Source organism: Lissotriton vulgaris, chromosome 2_1, assembly GCF_964263255.1.
Source record: "Lissotriton vulgaris chromosome 2_1, aLisVul1.2, whole genome shotgun sequence".
NCBI classification, from domain to species: domain Eukaryota; kingdom Metazoa; phylum Chordata; class Amphibia; order Caudata; family Salamandridae; genus Lissotriton; species Lissotriton vulgaris.
This window is the reverse complement of record NC_141687.1, coordinates 1,148,976,719-1,148,991,022: the sequence shown is the minus strand read 5'-3', so window position 1 is coordinate 1,148,991,022 and position 14,304 is coordinate 1,148,976,719. Positions and strand designations below refer to the sequence as shown.

At 42.2% G+C, this 14,304-nt stretch overlaps 1 protein-coding gene across 1 annotated transcript; it reads right to left on the bottom strand.

Moving 5' to 3' along the window:
• Positions 1-11,757: 11,757 nt before the first annotated feature.
• Positions 11,758-13,638, bottom strand: LOC147731728 (zinc finger BED domain-containing protein 5-like). The gene has a single exon (XM_086954245.1). The coding sequence runs from the start codon at positions 13,636-13,638 to the stop codon at positions 11,758-11,760; it is 1,881 nt and encodes a 626-aa protein (XP_086810371.1).
• Positions 13,639-14,304: the final 666 nt, after the last annotated feature.

Sequence of the window (14,304 nt, the reverse complement as noted above, 5' to 3'; positions counted from 1 at the left end):
AGTCAAGATGGAGTCCCCCTATTGTTTCGTGACTTTGTAGCCACTCCTTGTTTGCCCGCGGATAATAATAATATTATAACTGTTTCACCCACCCCTAGTGGTAGTCGTGTGGCCGACAAATCTAAAGCTAGGAAGCAGAAAGTTAATATTTATCCTGTAGCCCAGATTCACCGCCCGCCCCCTAGTAAAAAAAGAAGGAAACAAAGGGTGGTATCAGGTAAAGCAAAAACATCGCACACTGATTTTGGTAAAGGGATAAAAACCCCGATTACAACTGAGACCCCCACAGTAGTAGAGCAGGAACACACTCCACAGGTAGTTGTTTCACCGGGTCATTGTCCATCTTCAGTAACCATACAAGATGAGGTTCCCGATAATAACACTAGAGTCACCCCACCTATCACTTCACCAGTACTTCCTTCTTCAGTATCAGGGAATCTGGAATTTTTGTTAAGATCTCTCCTTCTACCCATTAATGAGTCAATCAAAAAGGTGGAAATTAGATTAACCATATTGGAAGCCGCCATAACTAGTATGTCTACTCATACCAAAAATAAAGGAAGTGTGGCGGTACATCCCAAACCCCCTTCTACTGCACCTCAAAGTAAATCTAGAATTCCTCCTGCTCCTGCTCCGGCTAAGCAAACTCGCCAGCCGCCGGGGGGAGCTGTGCCCCCAACCCATAATACACCGCAGCCTAAACAACCTAAAGCACCAGCTACTGGGTTGGGAGCGGGCCCCTCCAACCCATCTCTAAAGGCCCCGACGAGTAACAATCAGAGTGCACACGGGGATGATGGAAAAAGCAGAATGCCTCAGAAAAGGGTTCCACAAGTAGAGATTCCCCCAGAAGCCGTGCCCTACGTGGTGATCCTAACGGGGGTCCCGCAGCTAACTGAAAATAAGAAGGAGGGATTTGTCGACCTTAAAAATAAAATTATCCATTGGTTGCGGTTGCATAGGCCGATAGCACCTAACATAGATGGGGACATAGTTCATGTTAGACGGATCAATTGGCTGGGGAGTAGAACTAAAGATATTGAGGGGGACCTAGTGGTGGTCAATTTTAGAGACCCTCGGGCAGTTGATTACATCCTAAACTGGCCACCTGGGAGTGGGGAAACCTGTGTTATCCCACGGGCTTTAACATACTTTTATCCCAGGTCAAAAGTTACCAACTCTAAATATTTAAACAGACCACAATTTTATAGGCCGCCCTTTATTCCGCCCTATATTAATAATCAACCTCAGTATGGTCATCAGCTGACTAGGGTGCCTGATCTACACTCCGCCTGGTCCATGGTCCCTCATGGACATAGGCAGAACCAGGGTCCCAGTATGAACCATCTGATGCCCTTTACCCCATTGGACACCTATAATCGGTTTTCTCAGCTGTCAGGGCTGGAAGACTGCGATTGAAGTTGGGGGCAAGGGGGGGGGGAAACTGATAATGAACCTCCAGGGGTGGAGGATCCTCGTTCACTCTGGGGTAGCATTGTTACTGAAGAAGTTATTCTATCTACAGACCACATGGTGACCACCATTGACATTACTGAGGATTCTAGGCCAGCTGGGCCCGTGATGAGTACGGTTGATTGTTTTGCAACCGTAACTTCATTGGCCCAGGAGGGGGGGTGCCCTTTGACTAGGGTGGTTAATGAGAGGTTGCCAAAGGTGGGTTATACTTCCACGCCCAGAGGAAGGAGGGTAATAAACCTCCTCTCTTGGAATATTGCTGGGCTAAAGAGGAAGTTAGATATTCCAGAGTGGCATATACAAATTGAGCAGTTTGATGTCTGCCTGTTTCAGGAGACATGGAGTCTTGTTCCATTACATAAATCGGGGTATACCACCCACTGTGTGCCCGCAGTAAGTAAGGGAAAGGGCAGACCATCGGGCGGGCTCATAGTCTGGATAAAAATAGATCTGAATTGGGTGGTTACAAGACATATTGTGGAGTGTAATGATATACTCCACCTCTCGGCAAAAGGAGGGGAGGATGTTGTCAGGCTTGACCTTTTTAATGTTTATGCAAGAGGGACACAGGGTGACTCCCCCTCTTTGACCCTAACATCCTTGGATTTGGCCTTAGCCAATTGCCCCTGCTCAGCTAAAATTCTGGTGGGGGGTGATTTTAATTGTACATTTGAACCCCTTCTCGGAGACGACCCTTTAGGAATCGAAGAGGAGGATTCAAAATGGTCTATTCCAACTCTTTCCCTGTCCCCTGTTAGGAAGTGGTCGTCTAGGGCCATACAAATTAATGCACTGACAAGGGACCATAAACTAAGAGCCCTCAATGGTAGGACTATATCTGACCAGTCAGGGGCATGGACCTTTAATAGACTTTCCGGTCCGTCCCGAATCGATTACATCCTAATGGATGTTGGATTCTGGCCGGACCTGATTGATATGGAGGTCGTCCCAAGCCAGGATAGTGACCACAATCCCCTGTGTTGCAAGTTCCATTGGGGTGTTCTGAATGACAGGTGTGCGATGGTCACCCTAAAAACAACTAAAGAAGTTATCCCATTTAATAACAACCGTAGATTGAAATGGGATAAGGCTAAGCTTAATGAGGGCGATATAGGAAGCATCAAAGTAATGGTTGAGGGTTTGTCTTCCACCTTAGAAATATGGGCTGGTGAAAATCGGACCGTTAGTCCCCAATACCCCTCCCTTGACTCTGCCTATAAATCCACAATAGACCAAGTTGGCAAATTTTTTATCTCGAAGGGGAAAAGAAATAGGGCTCCTGCTATACCCTCTACTCTTAGCAAAGTATGGTATAATGAACTTTGTAAAAGTAAAAGGAAAAAATTGACAGAAGCTCTACTTTCAGGGGACCCTCCACTGGTTAGAGCGGCCAGGAAGGATTACCTGAAAGAACTGTCATTGGCCAAACGGGAGTGGGAGGAACAGCATTGGCAGGACCTTTCCAATGCAGTGAGTGGCAGGAACCCAAACCTCTTTTGGGAACTGGTTAATAGATCAAGGCAGAGAAAATCGCAACCATTGTCTGATCATATAACTTGACTGCAATGGTTTACACACTTCTCATCCCTATATGGAGACTCGGAAGAAACAACTAGTCCTGGGGTGATTAGCCTGGGTGAAGGGGTCCCCGTGGATGATACCGAGCTTTTGTTTTCAACGGGAGAAGTAGTATTGGCGATTAGACATCTAACCCCAAAAAAAGCCGCTGGGCAGGATGGGATCCCAGGGGATCTATTGTTGGCGGAGCCGGAGGCCTGGGCTAAACTAATCGCGATTATAATGAACCTGATCACGAGGGGACACCAGGTTCCAGACTCCTGGAAAGGGGCTGAGGTAGTTACTGTGTACAAGAAGGGGGCTAGAGATGACCCTGCAAACTACAGACCCATCAGTCTGATAGACATAATCCAGAAAGTGGTCGGCAGGGTCATCATTTCAAGAGTAGGCGACTGGATAGAGGAGGCTAGTATCCTCTCCCATTTACAAGCGGGGTTCAGAAGGAAGGTAGGTACGATGGACCAGGTCTTTCGTCTCTTTGCCATCTATTGGAAGGCGGTTACTATCATGAAGGGCAGTTTGTATATGGCCTTCATTGATCTTAAAACCGCTTTCGACCTGGTCCCTCGTACAAAACTTTGGAGAATTCTAGGAGAGATGGGTATTCCCAGTGGTCTTCTGAGCCTAATCGTAAAGCTGCACGAGGGGAACTATGCGAGGGTGAGATGGGGATCCCAGGGTCAACTTACAGATAGGATCCCTGTGCGAAGAGGAGTGCGTCAGGGCTGTGTTATGGCTCCGACTCTCTTCTCCCTATTCGTAAACGGAGTGGTTGACCATCTGATGGGGGAGGAGTCGGATGCCCCATCCCTGGCGGGGGAGAGAATCCCCACACTTCTCTTCGCTGACGACACCCTATTAATTTCTAAATCCCCGGTGGGCTTGCAAAAACTCTTGAATCGGTTTAGCTCCTTCTGCACCAACCGAGGTTTAACTATCAATACATCTAAAACCAAACTGATGGCTTTTGCACCCTCAAGAAGATTAAGAAATAATTTTGTGCTTAATAACGCCCCCTTGAGCTGGTCGAGTCTTTTGACTATCTTGGTGTCCGAATTAACAGTCACATGACCTGGAAGGATCATTTGTCTAAAATGCTATTAAACCATCATAGAGTATCCGGGGTGACGCTGAAGGAGATCCGGGGGCCAACCAGCAAACCGGTCTCCCCAGCTATGACCATCTACGAGGGCCAGATCCTTCCCGCAGCACTCTATGGCTCTGAACTGTGGGGGTTTGAAGGGGTTTCTGACTTGATGAGAGCGGAAAACAACTTTTTTAGGAAAGTGGTAGCTCTCCCCACTTCCACCCCAATGATCCCTCTAAGATTAGATCTGGGCAGAAAAACAGTAAAGGACTTGGTGAGGCTTCGCCCGTTGTTATTCTGGTCCCGATTAAGAAGAACTGAGGAGCTCGCAAAGTATGCAGAAGGGCTGGATGAACTGCTACTATTGGACACCTGTAAAAAAATAAGATGGTTAAATAAACTGAAAGAATTGGTTTTCAGCTTGGGTCTTAGAGAGGCATGGGAGTTGCAGTCACCACCACCGAAAGATGTTATAAAAAAACTGTACTGGGACTGGGTACAGAATAACACTATGAGGTCTATGAATTTGGGCTCACTCACTGACCAGTTTTTGTCTATTAAGTGTGTGCGTAAATTGGAACCCTTTCTAGACTTAATAACCAAACCATTGGACCGAGCGCTGTACCTAAAATTGCGATATGGGACGCTCCCGGTGAATGAGTTTACGGTGAGATGGCTGAATACAGATGCCTGCTCGCGTGGTTGCCCGGGCTGTGCGGCCCCTAAGGAATCGGTGGCTCACTTGTTCTTTGCCTGCCCAGCTTACAAAGGGGCACGGAAATTCTGGTTGAAACCCGTCTGCAGGGAATTGGGGCTGAGGTGCCACAGTCAGGCACTTCGCGTCCTTTCTACAGAGTCCTCATCTGCCAGTATGATCTGTGGGGTGGCTAAGTTTTTAGGAAGTGCGTGGTTGACACGTTCCCGGTTACTGAAACTACAAATTGGAGGTCCCACTAGCTGAGGACGATTTTACTGTCAGTAAATTGATGATTGATGTGTCCACGCTTTTACTGTATTTTATAATCTTTTATTGGGATTGAAATGTTTATGTATTTGTATTCTTTTATGGTGAAAAATTGCCGAATAAAGATATTCAAAAAACAAAAAAAACAAAATATGTGCAGCGGCTTTGTGTTCACAAACATGGTCTTTTTAAACCATACTGCTTATGTTTTGTAAGGATATCAGCAATGGACATTGAAACTGGTCCCTTCTACGCCCTGTAGTCATGGCCTTAACTTTTCAGGCAAAAGCACTCACTAATTTCTGAAAATTGTGTGTAAAAAGAAAAAGGTAACCATGTTGTTTCCTGCTTAGATTTAAAATGCTTTACTTAATCTTGTATTCCCTATGAGTGTTTGCTTTTTCTAGAATGTTGTTATTTTTTTTAGGCAGCATGTGGCTCTTGTCTAGTGTATGATTTGAATTCAGTCACATCCAGGTGTTTATAGCGGGTCAGTGCAGTGCAAGTTTCTCTCAGTGGTTCAGTATGGTGTTCAGTGGGGGAGAAAAGGGGGCACTATTATCAGAGCTGCTGAATTTGGAACTGGAGAACCAGGTTCAGCCTTCATGACCTGTCCACTAAACCACTCTCCTGAGGGAGCACTTTCCCATACTAGACCTTCGGAGGCCCCACAAGACCTTAGAAGCCCTGGTGTCTTAGCACCAACAGGAGGACCCTAGCAGTGGCAAGTGTGGGTTAACCTAGAAGGCCTGTCCACCTTAATTCATTCTGAAGTTCACCTACAGTTTTGCAGGCAGGCCTATGAAGCAGCACACCATAGAGTGACAGTGACTCGGTCACTGAGGTCAAACAACTCTTGAGCAGGGTGGCTCTAGGGCAGTGCGACTGCACCAGGTGCTGACTAGCAGCGGTCTGTGCAGGTAACAGCAGTGGGGCAGAGGGGCCGGGGAAGGGGGGATTCGAGGGATGATGCAGAGGGAAAATTAAATAAATAAATAATTTTCCCTCTGCATTGTCCCTCAAAATCCCCCTTTACCCGCCCCACCACGACTTCAGGTGGGGGCATTGTGTTTGCAAGTATAATATGGTTTTAAAAGCACTTGTTGCCTCCTTTTTGGCCTCCAACAATTTTCGGCAACAATAAAAATGTCATGATAACTCCAATGATTCATGTTCTTAGTAGAGACAGAAGATGTTTAGTCTAGTGGACGTTTTGACTCATGGAAAGTGGGTTAATGTGCCTGCTGCTAAGAACATGTACCATACAGATCACAAAGTGCACATAATGTAAATAGTGTAACTGCAACAAATGAAACTGGTCCTAGGATGCTTGTTTCCAGTTCAAGTAGGACCTGGCCTGGCAGTTTGGGCTGGACTGTTCCCATTGGGCACAGGGTCAAGACTGATTTGCATATGGCTGGGTTCAAACTGTAATGGCATGGTGAGCAAAAAAACAATGGGTGTAGGCCGAGATCTCTGTACTGGGGTGTATGCATGCCATTGTTCTGAATTCTGTTCATCAATTGTTGTTTTTGCATAATATAAATAGGTCAGTGGGTTCCTGCTTTTGCCAGAGAGGCCCTATTGTTACTTGCAGTTAATAAGTTAAACTCCTAACATAGAACAGTGAGCTATTAACTGACATGTAAGAGCTGCATGCAAACTGCAAGGTATACATTAGAGTGTTATGGTTTTTTCCCAGTCTTTGATTATCCTAATGTTACAAAAAAGGGTTCATTTGGGTAGAAATCAATTCTGATTATTAAAGAGAACCCCCAACCATGGTATTACGTTTTAAATTCTGAGTTTGTGTTTCTCCAGACCAATCGCTATTAAGCTATGTTGTTTACCAGTATGGTTGTCATGTGACTCTTACACCTTGTAGTCCTTTTTCTTATGTAACATTTCCTATACAGTGATTTACACACGTATGATTGATTGTCTCTTGTGTAATATGTGTGATGTAAAGCGCTCTGACACCTACATGGGTATAAGTGGTGCTGTAAATTTTCTGATACTTTATTATTTTGACATTTTTACACATGCTAACAGCCTCTGCAAAGATTTTTACTTATTAGTACCAGTGGAACATACAACTGCAGCAGTGAGAAAGGTGACCAGTCAATCTTTTCATAGGGCCCTCCACTTCACAGCAGCACAAGTCACATTTCTTAGTAACTTTTGATACGTTTTGAGGTATTAACAATTTATTAGTTAAAATCGTCCGATTATGCAGCAGATGATGTATTATGTGGCAAATATGACAGATATATCCAAAAGCGGTTAGTAGGGGACGCACACCAGTGTTGGGTGTAGTCAAAAAACATCAACATAAATAATCCAAGTCAGTTAAAATTTTGTATTCTTGAAATTGTACCCATACTGCCAGGAAGAGACAATGACCAACATCTCCTAAGGAGAGAACTCTATTGGATACACAGACTTTCATCAACTGCACCAAGAGGATTTAATGAACGGCTGGAATTCAGTTGTCATTTATAAACTAACTGTACTAACTAATTAGTTAGAGTTGCAAACGAATGGTTAATGTACAGAGTTTTCACCATTTATTTACTGATCTCTAAAGACAGTGTTTAAAAAATCACCACTTGCATTGTGATAGTCATATCTAAATAAGTAACACTATTGTTTATTTTTACCATGTATATACACGCCAACATTCACTTTCGTCATCTTTTGTCCTTTTGTCAGCTTTCACATACACATAAAGCTTTAGCACCCATACAACATTGTGATGTCACGTGATTATCCCCCTCAGTTTATATCTGGCGGAACACCGTTTGCACACAAGAATATTTCTACATTATTTTCATTAACGCCAACTTTGTTTGGATTAACCTCACATTGACGGCCCAAACCGTTAGATAACACCGATCGAAAGCATTTGTTATTACACGTGAACACTTTCTAGCCAATCAAAACACAAGATACATTTTTCGCATCACATGACCCGGCATACCCATTTAGAGCGCAGCACACAGTGTACGTACAATGTCGGAACTTCGAACGCTTTCGAATTGACGAGCGCGGAACACCCGAGATAACTATTACCCAGTAAGCCATGTAATTTTAAACGGGCACCAGGATACTTTACCGGCACATAACAGCGAAAACGCTCCTGCGTCGATTCGCCAATAGACTAGGTTTACTTTCTTTTCACAGACTCGTAGTTACCCGTGAAATTACGTTGATTCACAGCCACAACAGGTTTGAATGGTTACTTCACCAGTCAGTGCATGCCAGTTCACTATCAGAGCACGTAGTTACGAAGAATATCGATGCACCACGAGCTCACCTTAATTTCTATGGTCTTATGAACGACACCATCTTAGACACATCTATCACATTGAATTCTGTTGCATGACACAGCGTCACATTTTTTCTCAAATATGCATGAAGAACAACGTGTTACATTTAATGACTCACACTGTTATCTCCTATTTTCCCATTTTGCATGACTACAAATGCTTCGTAATGAATGAATTTGGACACAATATGAAATGTATATGAATATTTCTTTTGAGACTGTACTTTGTTACTTTTCAGAACATTACACAGCCCCTGAGGAAGGGCAAAGCCCGAAATGCATTAGGCCAACGGGCCACTTGCTTAAATACCATGAGAATGATCATGTGATGAATCAAAAATAAACAAATAAAAAGAATGAAATCAACCACACAATAGAACTTTGTCCACCTTTCATGAATAAATTGATGAACATCTCTGCATTGAGTGCTCTGGAGAGACACTGATCTCGAGGGAAACAGTGCGATCCTCAGTATTGTTCAACCCCAAGTACAGGGGGTGTTACTCCACGGGCACCACCTACCTATATAGACTTTTTTGACTACACCCAAAACTGGTGTGCGTACCCTACTAACCGTTTTTGGATATATCATTCATTTAACTGTACTACGAGGATACAGCACCCAACCGACCATGCAATTTAAAGATATGCTACACTCAACTGACCAAAGAGCTGAAACTCTGGCGTTCACAGAGGAAGATTCCAAACAAATTTATTCACTCATACAGGAGGATGAAAGTCCAAGTACAAGTACAGGTTCAACCCAAGCAAACATTAAGCAACTCATATACATGTCTAAACGTATTGCCAATCAACGGCTCCACGCGAGTACCTTAATAAAATATCATAAAGCACAGCGAATTCCGCGTGGCTTACGGATATCATTAAAATCCACCTTGTGCAAAAACAACGCACGATTTACAGAAAAATGGTTCGCAATACTCAATAAATGTTCTCTTGACCTCATATTGTTAATAATTGAAGAATTAGCCAAACTCATTGAGGATTTGAACAAAGAAACAGCACAATTAAAAGAGGAATTGAACTCCATGCTATCTAATGAAGAATGGGATCAAGCACTGATGGATATCAATGCACAACTGGACATTTACACCAAAGAGATAAATGACCGCAAAGTCAGAAAGTTCAAGAGGGATACTACTGATTATCGAACAGAAGAAGTCTACAATTGGGCAGACATTTACGCCCTCCGACGTCAACAAAAACCCCAATACAAATCATCAGATGAAACAGCATCAGACGATTCGCAATCAAACAGGAGAGTTCCCACGACTTCAAGAAACACCCAAAGATCTAGGGATGAAACTCAAACATCAGACAACAGCAGACAGCAAACAGCTACCACTTCAACGGCTTCAACTGCTTTTTTAGAGAGAGGCCATGGACCCCAAAAAGAACCAGGAGGGGGAGAAGTAGAAGCAGGAAGAGGTCATTCCACAGAGAGTGTATCACAAAACACCAGGAGTCACAGAACTTAGTCATCAACATCTCTAGCCATAACATCTCCAATTTTCAATTACAAACTTTACAAAAGGGCACATCGTTTGTCCCGACTTATCACTCCAACATACTAGAAACACAGATCTGCGTTTACAAATTCTTAAGAAGCTTACGCTTAAGACATTTTTTTACGAACGTTGTTGAGAGACCGATCACAGGAAGAGAAACAGAACCAGACAAACTCATGGGTCTTAGGAATCCCAGCCGATTCGTACCTCCTGTGAGCCACAAGGTGCTCGACGCCTTTGAAAAAGTTGTGAACCAGGACATTATTAAGATCTTTAAAGCTCCCAGAACTAAAAAAACCAACTTCCCACAAAAAGAGAGGCAGGCCATCCAAACTTTGTCAGAAAATAAAGAGATCACAATACGACAGGCTGATAAGGGAGCCGCCCTTATAATCATGGACACCGATTTAAAAAAAAAAAATGTTTGTGATCACATCAACGACGTCAATACATATATGTAATTGACGGGAGACCCCACGAAGGAATACACAAAAATTCTTACGATGATTATCAACAAAGCAATTGATACAGGAACTATTGGCAATAAGGAAAAGGAATATCTCATCAAACAAAATCTATCCATACCCTACATTTACATGATTCTGAAAATACATAAACATCCTACAGTTCCCCATTCCGTCCGATCGTTTCTACAGTCAATTCCATTCATGAACCTGTCTGAAAGTTTATTGATAAACATCTGCAACCGTTAGTACAAAAAAATCCCACTTACTTAAAAGATACCACCCATTTTTTGAATATCCTGGAAGACCACAAGACATCATTCACATCCAACATGATTTTAACCAGCATTGATGTGAAAGCATTGTACACTTCAATCCCTCATGAATTGGGGTTGGTTGCACTGGAGAACATTCTACTCAACTGTGCAAAGGAGGAGGACCTCAAAGTACTAATCATGGAACTAATGCACTTCACGTTATTCCATAGTTACTTCCAGTGGGAAGATGAATTCTTTGCCCAATGCAACAGTACTTCCATGGGAAATTGTGCGGCACCAGCATATGCCAACATCTTCATGCATCATTTTGAAACACAACACATACTGTCCAATCAAACATGGAAAGATCATCTTATACTGTACAAACGATACATCGACGACATCTTCATACTTTGGAATGGGTCCACTAATCAACTACTGTCAGCCAATCAGGAGCTCAACAACATTAATGAACAAATTAAATTTACATACAACATCAATGAAAACCAATTGTCATTTTTGGACGTGTTGGTCATCAAAGACTTGGATAAATTACACACCACCGTATTTCAAAAACCCACTGACAGAAACAATTTACTACATCACCAGAGCTTTCACCAGCCCTCGTTGAAAAACCACCTTCCATTTTATCAATTGATACGAATAAAACGAATTGCCTCCTCTAAGGAAATGTACGAACAACAAAAAGAAAACACGATCAAAAAATGTAAAGATCGAGAATATCCAGAAACCACGTTGCAACACGCTGTTGACAGAATAAAAACAATGAACAGACAACAACTATTAACGCCAGCAAGCACAAGGGGGGAGCGGAGATCAGTGTTTATCTCTAAATACTCTACAACAGTGGTTCCCAAACTTTGGACTCCTGAGGACCCCCACTGAATCACTACTGGAAGCCGGGGACCCCCAAGCAATTTGTACAATTTCAATTTCAAAAAATTAAAACAGTACTTCGCAAAAAATACACAAACAAGTACACACCAAACAAATACGTGCATCAATAAAGCTTTTATTATTTTATATTGAAAAATATGCAAAAATCAAAACATTTTAATGGGAAGGGTGGTGCTGCATCTCGGCTACTAACTTTTCAATGTTTGGTTTTATTTCAGAAAGTTGAATCCTTAGGTCAGATTCAACATTTTGCAAGCGATTTCTGCACTTATTTTTAAGGTACATAAGATTTGAGAAAGCCTTCTCACATAAATATGTGGTGGGGAAAGGAAGTAAAACCTTAAGTGCCTTGTACGATAATTCAGGGTAATCTGTACGTACATGCAGCCAAAAATGTGTCAGACTCATAGCCTTTACCTTGAATTGAAGTTTAAGTGCACTATCTGTAGAGATTTCAATCAAACCGTTTTCTTCAGATGCGGTCAGCCCCATTACATTGTCAATATCTACATTAAAAGGATCTTTAATCCAGTTTTTGCTTTCATCTGGAAGTGGAAAGTACTGGCGAAAACTACACCGCATATCTTGGATATGCTGAATAAACATTTCTAACACTTTGTTCGATAATTCATCATCAGTAGATTCCAAGAATGTTTTCAGGTTCTGAAAAGAATCAAAATTTCTTTGTGATAAGCGACGAGCCCATACTTCTAATTTTTTTATCATTGCCTCAATCTTGTCTTCGACATAAAAAATTGTGATACCTACTCCTTGCATACTCAAATTGAGTGCATTTAAATGGGTGAAGATGTCTGCCATATATGCCAGCATAGCTAGCCAAGTATAGTCATGTAAGCGCTCATGAAGTGGAAATGGAGATTCCAGTTCAGTGAAGAAAACTCTGATTTCATCTCTTAATTCAAAAAGCCGAGACAAAACTCTACCACGAGACAGCCATCGGACATCCGTATGCATTAAAAGCTGATGATGATCACTATCCATGGACTGACAAAGCTGTTCAAAAAGCCTTGAATTTAGAGACCTAGCTTTGATAAAATTTACAATTTTAACTGACTCATTCAAGACCTTTTTTAATTCCTCTGGTATTTTCTTAGTGGCTAATGATTCTCGATGAATGCAACAATGATGCCATACAACTGAAGGGTTAATTTCCCTTATTCGTGCTACAAGTCCAGTTAGTCTCCCAGACATGGCACGTGCCCCATCTGTGCTGATTCCTATGCATTTGGACCACTGAATTCCATTTGATGTCAGAAAATCATCAAAACTGTTGAAGACCTCTTCAGCAGTGGTATGTATCAAATAGCGACAGAACAGTAAATCTTCAATAATGTTCCCCTCAAAATCATATCTAACGTAGCACAGGAGATGAGATTTATTTGCTATGTCCGTAGTTTCATCTACTTGCAGGCTATAATGCAGGCTCTTACAAATTCTTTCGATCAACTGTTCCTTTATGTTGTCTGAAATGTTGTCAATTCGCTTTTTTACAGTGTTGTTAGATAATGGCACCAAATGTAAATCTTTTGCTGCTTTTTCTCCAACCATTGCTGTCACCATGGCTTTAGCAGCAGGTACTATTAGTTCTTCAGCAATTGTATGAGGTTTTCCAGCTTTTGCTATGAGCATGGACACTTCATATGAAGCTTTCAGAGCATTTTCATTAACAGATCCTGTTGCAGTTTTCCTAATTATCTTTCTACTTTTTAGGAGCTCTTGCTCTTTATTCTTGAAGAATTCTATGGATTTAGTTGCATGTTCTTTATGCTTAGTTTCCAAGTGTCTTCGTAATTTAGAGGGCTTCATGGCCTCATTTGACAACATTTCATAACATAGCACGCATTGTGGTTGCAGTTCATGTTCTGAACCTGAACATGTGAAACCCATTAGTAAATATTCACCATCGTACCTCCGGCACTTCCTTTTCTTTTCACTTAAATCACTTTGTTTTGACCATGATGGCCCATCATTGATTTCTTCAGTGGCTTTCCGCTTAAGGTTAAGCCAGCGATCCATCTTCCTTATGTTTGGGATACAAATGACAAGTCTATTTCACAGCAGGTAATGGAATCAATTTCTATCCAAGCTTTTTGGTGAGGCACGTAGTAGACCTTCACTACTTTACCTACTACAGGTTGCCCTCCTCCGATATTTCCGAACTACATATGCTTTGACGTTTATAGATGAAGCAGCACCTGTAAGAAGATTTTAACACTGTATCAGCACTTGTTGAAAAGACAGAGGACACTAGCAAATCATATGCATGGATATGAGAATCTTATGTAGACTGATTCAAGATAATTCCACTTGCTCAGTTTAATTAAACATAGCTCATTCATTTGGCCTCCATTGTGGAAGCAGACAAGCAGTTGATTGTTGTTAATATGGGAAAATATGATCAGGGTTTGAGTTAAGCGAGAACACTTCAGGAATTCATTTTGTGCAAGAGATGTCAGTATGGTATCCGCACAGGAGGCATATTGTTTCAGGAAGATCATGGAGCAATGTTATTCCAATTACCATAAACACCTGTTAGGCATAATCTTTAGTCACAGACAGTAGAACAATATTTTACCACCAATGGGTGAGCAGTGCATTTAAGGCATATTTTAGAGAGGCCTCACATGGCACCTGACAAGACCCTCTCCTGTTAAGGTGCCCACTGCCTCCATCCCCTGCCAA